The sequence below is a fragment of the Carya illinoinensis genome, chromosome 10 (assembly GCF_018687715.1).
Source record: "Carya illinoinensis cultivar Pawnee chromosome 10, C.illinoinensisPawnee_v1, whole genome shotgun sequence".
Taxonomy (NCBI): Eukaryota; Viridiplantae; Streptophyta; class Magnoliopsida; order Fagales; family Juglandaceae; genus Carya; species Carya illinoinensis.
Window position 1 is genome coordinate 19725717 of NC_056761.1, and position 2896 is coordinate 19728612.

At 39.1% G+C, this 2896-nt stretch overlaps 1 protein-coding gene across 1 annotated transcript; it reads right to left on the reverse strand.

Annotated features, from left to right (window-relative positions):
• Positions 1–1264: 1264 nt before the first annotated feature.
• Positions 1265–2663, reverse strand: LOC122279978 (pentatricopeptide repeat-containing protein At3g13160, mitochondrial-like). Its single transcript, XM_043090904.1, has one exon. The coding sequence runs from the start codon at positions 2572–2574 to the stop codon at positions 1435–1437; it is 1140 nt and encodes a 379-aa protein (XP_042946838.1). The 5' UTR covers positions 2575–2663; the 3' UTR covers positions 1265–1434.
• Positions 2664–2896: the final 233 nt, after the last annotated feature.

Here is a 2896-nt window from a genome sequence, read left to right on the forward strand (position 1 = left end):
TGCATTGTATCTCCTAGTAGCAGGCACAGCATTCTTCTTGTTCATTCGATCCTGTATTTTTTCACCATTCAGAAAACAACCATTCTCCGACTCTTCAAACATTGAGACCACCCACTGAAATCAACCACAAAATGCCACCTCAATAACTGTGTATTATAGAATACCAAATCCAGTTCTATGGACAATTTCTACAGCAAGTCCTTTAAAGTCTCATCAACCAAATCAAAATTTTGGGAGTTCATACAAGCTCCCAACAGTGCATTGAATGAGAAGACAGAAACTACGGCTGCAATTCGGTTGAGGCATTACATCAAATACTTTTTGGGCATGTTACACATTTCCATGTGAAGATTTGAGACAGACTGTGAAGCCGTCTTTGGATATATCCTCAAGAGTCTTTTAACAGTCTTAAGGGATCTTTAAATCCCATTTGAAGTGTGAAACCAATTGAGCTCGGAGGACTTGACGAGGCACAAAATGCTTGCGAACAATTGTCATATTGCTTGGTTGGATGAGAACAAAGGTAGCGAAAATGAAGGGAAGCTTTGGGGTTATAGGAAGGATTAGTAGGTATGTGGCAAAATAAGCCTGGAGATCAACTGTCAATAAGTAGTGTGTTCTTTCATCACCTTAACAAAGTAACGTTTATTTTCTCTTTGCTTGTATTTTCAGGAAAATTTATGGTGAAAACATGCAGTTCAACATACCTGGGAGTTGCTCATATTCGTCGGATTGGATTGGATCGTTCCTCGATTTATGATTTTTGTTTTTTTTTAAATTATGAAATTATAATGGCATTTTTTTCTTATGTTGCCAGTTTCTCTTGAATTCATTCCCTAGCTTCCATGGCATTTGGGGGTTCAAAAATCATTAGCTATTATGCGTTGGGCAAATGATAACAAGACCGCTCCAATGTGCAAGATAATTCTATCTTGTGTCTCTTGCAACTCAAACAATGGGAAAGAAGGAACAATGTGAAAGGAGTTCAAAGGAGCATACATTTATGAGAAATCCTTTTTTTTTTTTTAATATATATGTCACATTTAGAGAAATCGTAATAATGTGAAGCTGAAACTAGGTCCACGGATAAACACCAAGCTCACAACCAAGAGGACTCTAGCCTAAGTCTTGACTCATCAAGGTGGCTCAGGACCTCAGGTACCTTAAACATCCCTTCTTACTCCTAGGCAATGTGGTCCGAATGTTTCTTCAAAAATTATCAAAATATTATTTTTCAAAATGTAAATGGTGATTCTGCATTATCTATTACAAACAGCACCTTGCCCATTGGATTTTTCATGAGTTCAGATGTTCTACCAGCAAGAAAACAGAGTCCATAGATTAACATAATCTATGGGAAAAGCACGAAGACTATCTAAGAATAGGAGTACAGTCTTAATTCAAACAAAATAGCGAAAGAAAACGCACGTTGAACTACTCATCCGAAGGCAATGTCAGATTATAACGACAGTACCTATTGGTCTTCCCATATAGCACAAGCTCCTTTGCTTCCTCAATTTTAGACTCCTTAACAAGTGCATCCACCACAAGCTGCAATAAAGAAATATCAACCAGCAGCTTCGCTTCAAAAACTTCCTTGCACAGCTCAAATGCAAGGTCCACTTCACCCTTTTGACAAACAAAAGGAAGAAGCAGCTCGAAAGTCTTTTTATAAGGGGAAAGATCGCTCTTCCCAATATCCTCATAAAACCGCTTAGCTTCCTCCAAGCTCCCTTCATTAATATATCCTTTGATCAGAGCGTTGAAGCTAAACACATCTGGCTTGACTGAATGCTTCTTCATTTCTTCAACTAAATCAACCGCCTCTTTGGTTCTCTTCTCCAAGACCAAACCATCCAGTTTAGCATTGTAGCTTCTAATATCAGGAATAACATTCTTCTCCTCCATTCGCTTCCATATTTTCTCGCCATCCAAGAACCGACCGTTCCTATAAAACCCATTCAAAATGGTATTGAATGTAATCAAATCTGGCTCCACGCCCTTCTTCTCCATCTCATCCAGCATTGAAACGGCCGAATCAAACAAGCCCATCTGACAAAATGAATTAATAACCGTATTATAGGAAACCAAATCCGGTTCAATCGACAACTTCTTAGGCAACTCCCTGAAAAACCCATCAACCAAATCAAGCCTCTTAGAGTTCACGCAAGCTCCCAAAAGCGCATTGAGTGATAAAACCGTGCGCTTGCAGTTCCTCTCCGGCATTTCGTCGAACACTTTCTGGGCATGCTCGAACATGCCTGATTTTCCGTAAAGACTAACGAGTCGGACCGAGAAGCCTTCTTTCGAGATATCCCTGTATTTCTTCTGGTCTTCAAGAATCTCTTCGATCCAGTTGAAGCATTTTGCCGAAGCAAGGCGGCGGACTACGGTTTCGTATAAGCCGGTTCGGGTGCGGAAGCGTTCGTGCTCGGAGGACTTCTTGAACTTCTCGACGACACGTTTGAGGCTTCGATCATTGTAGATATCGCCGGAAATGGACTTGACGATAGATGGGGACTTGCGTTGGAGGGTGGTGGAGAAAGAGCGGCGGAGAAGGTGAGAGAAGGACATCGTTTCGGGCCTAGAAATGAGAAGACGGTGCTGGTAGACACTGGGGGAGTGAGGTCGTAGGGTTTTACGAAGGTGTTATGTGTCTTAATGCATATAAAAGGTCATCCTCGTTTTAAATTATAAAATGGAAATAGCATTATTGGATTAGAAAAATGATGTTTCATGTTTTTAATTCACGACTGCATGATAAAATAATTTATCTTTTTAATTCCAACACACCAAAGTTAAAAAAAATAAAAATTAAATTAAATTAAAATTAAAAATAAAAGTAAATAAAAGAAGAAGAAGTAAAAATAGCTTTACTACAAAATTAATATTTTTT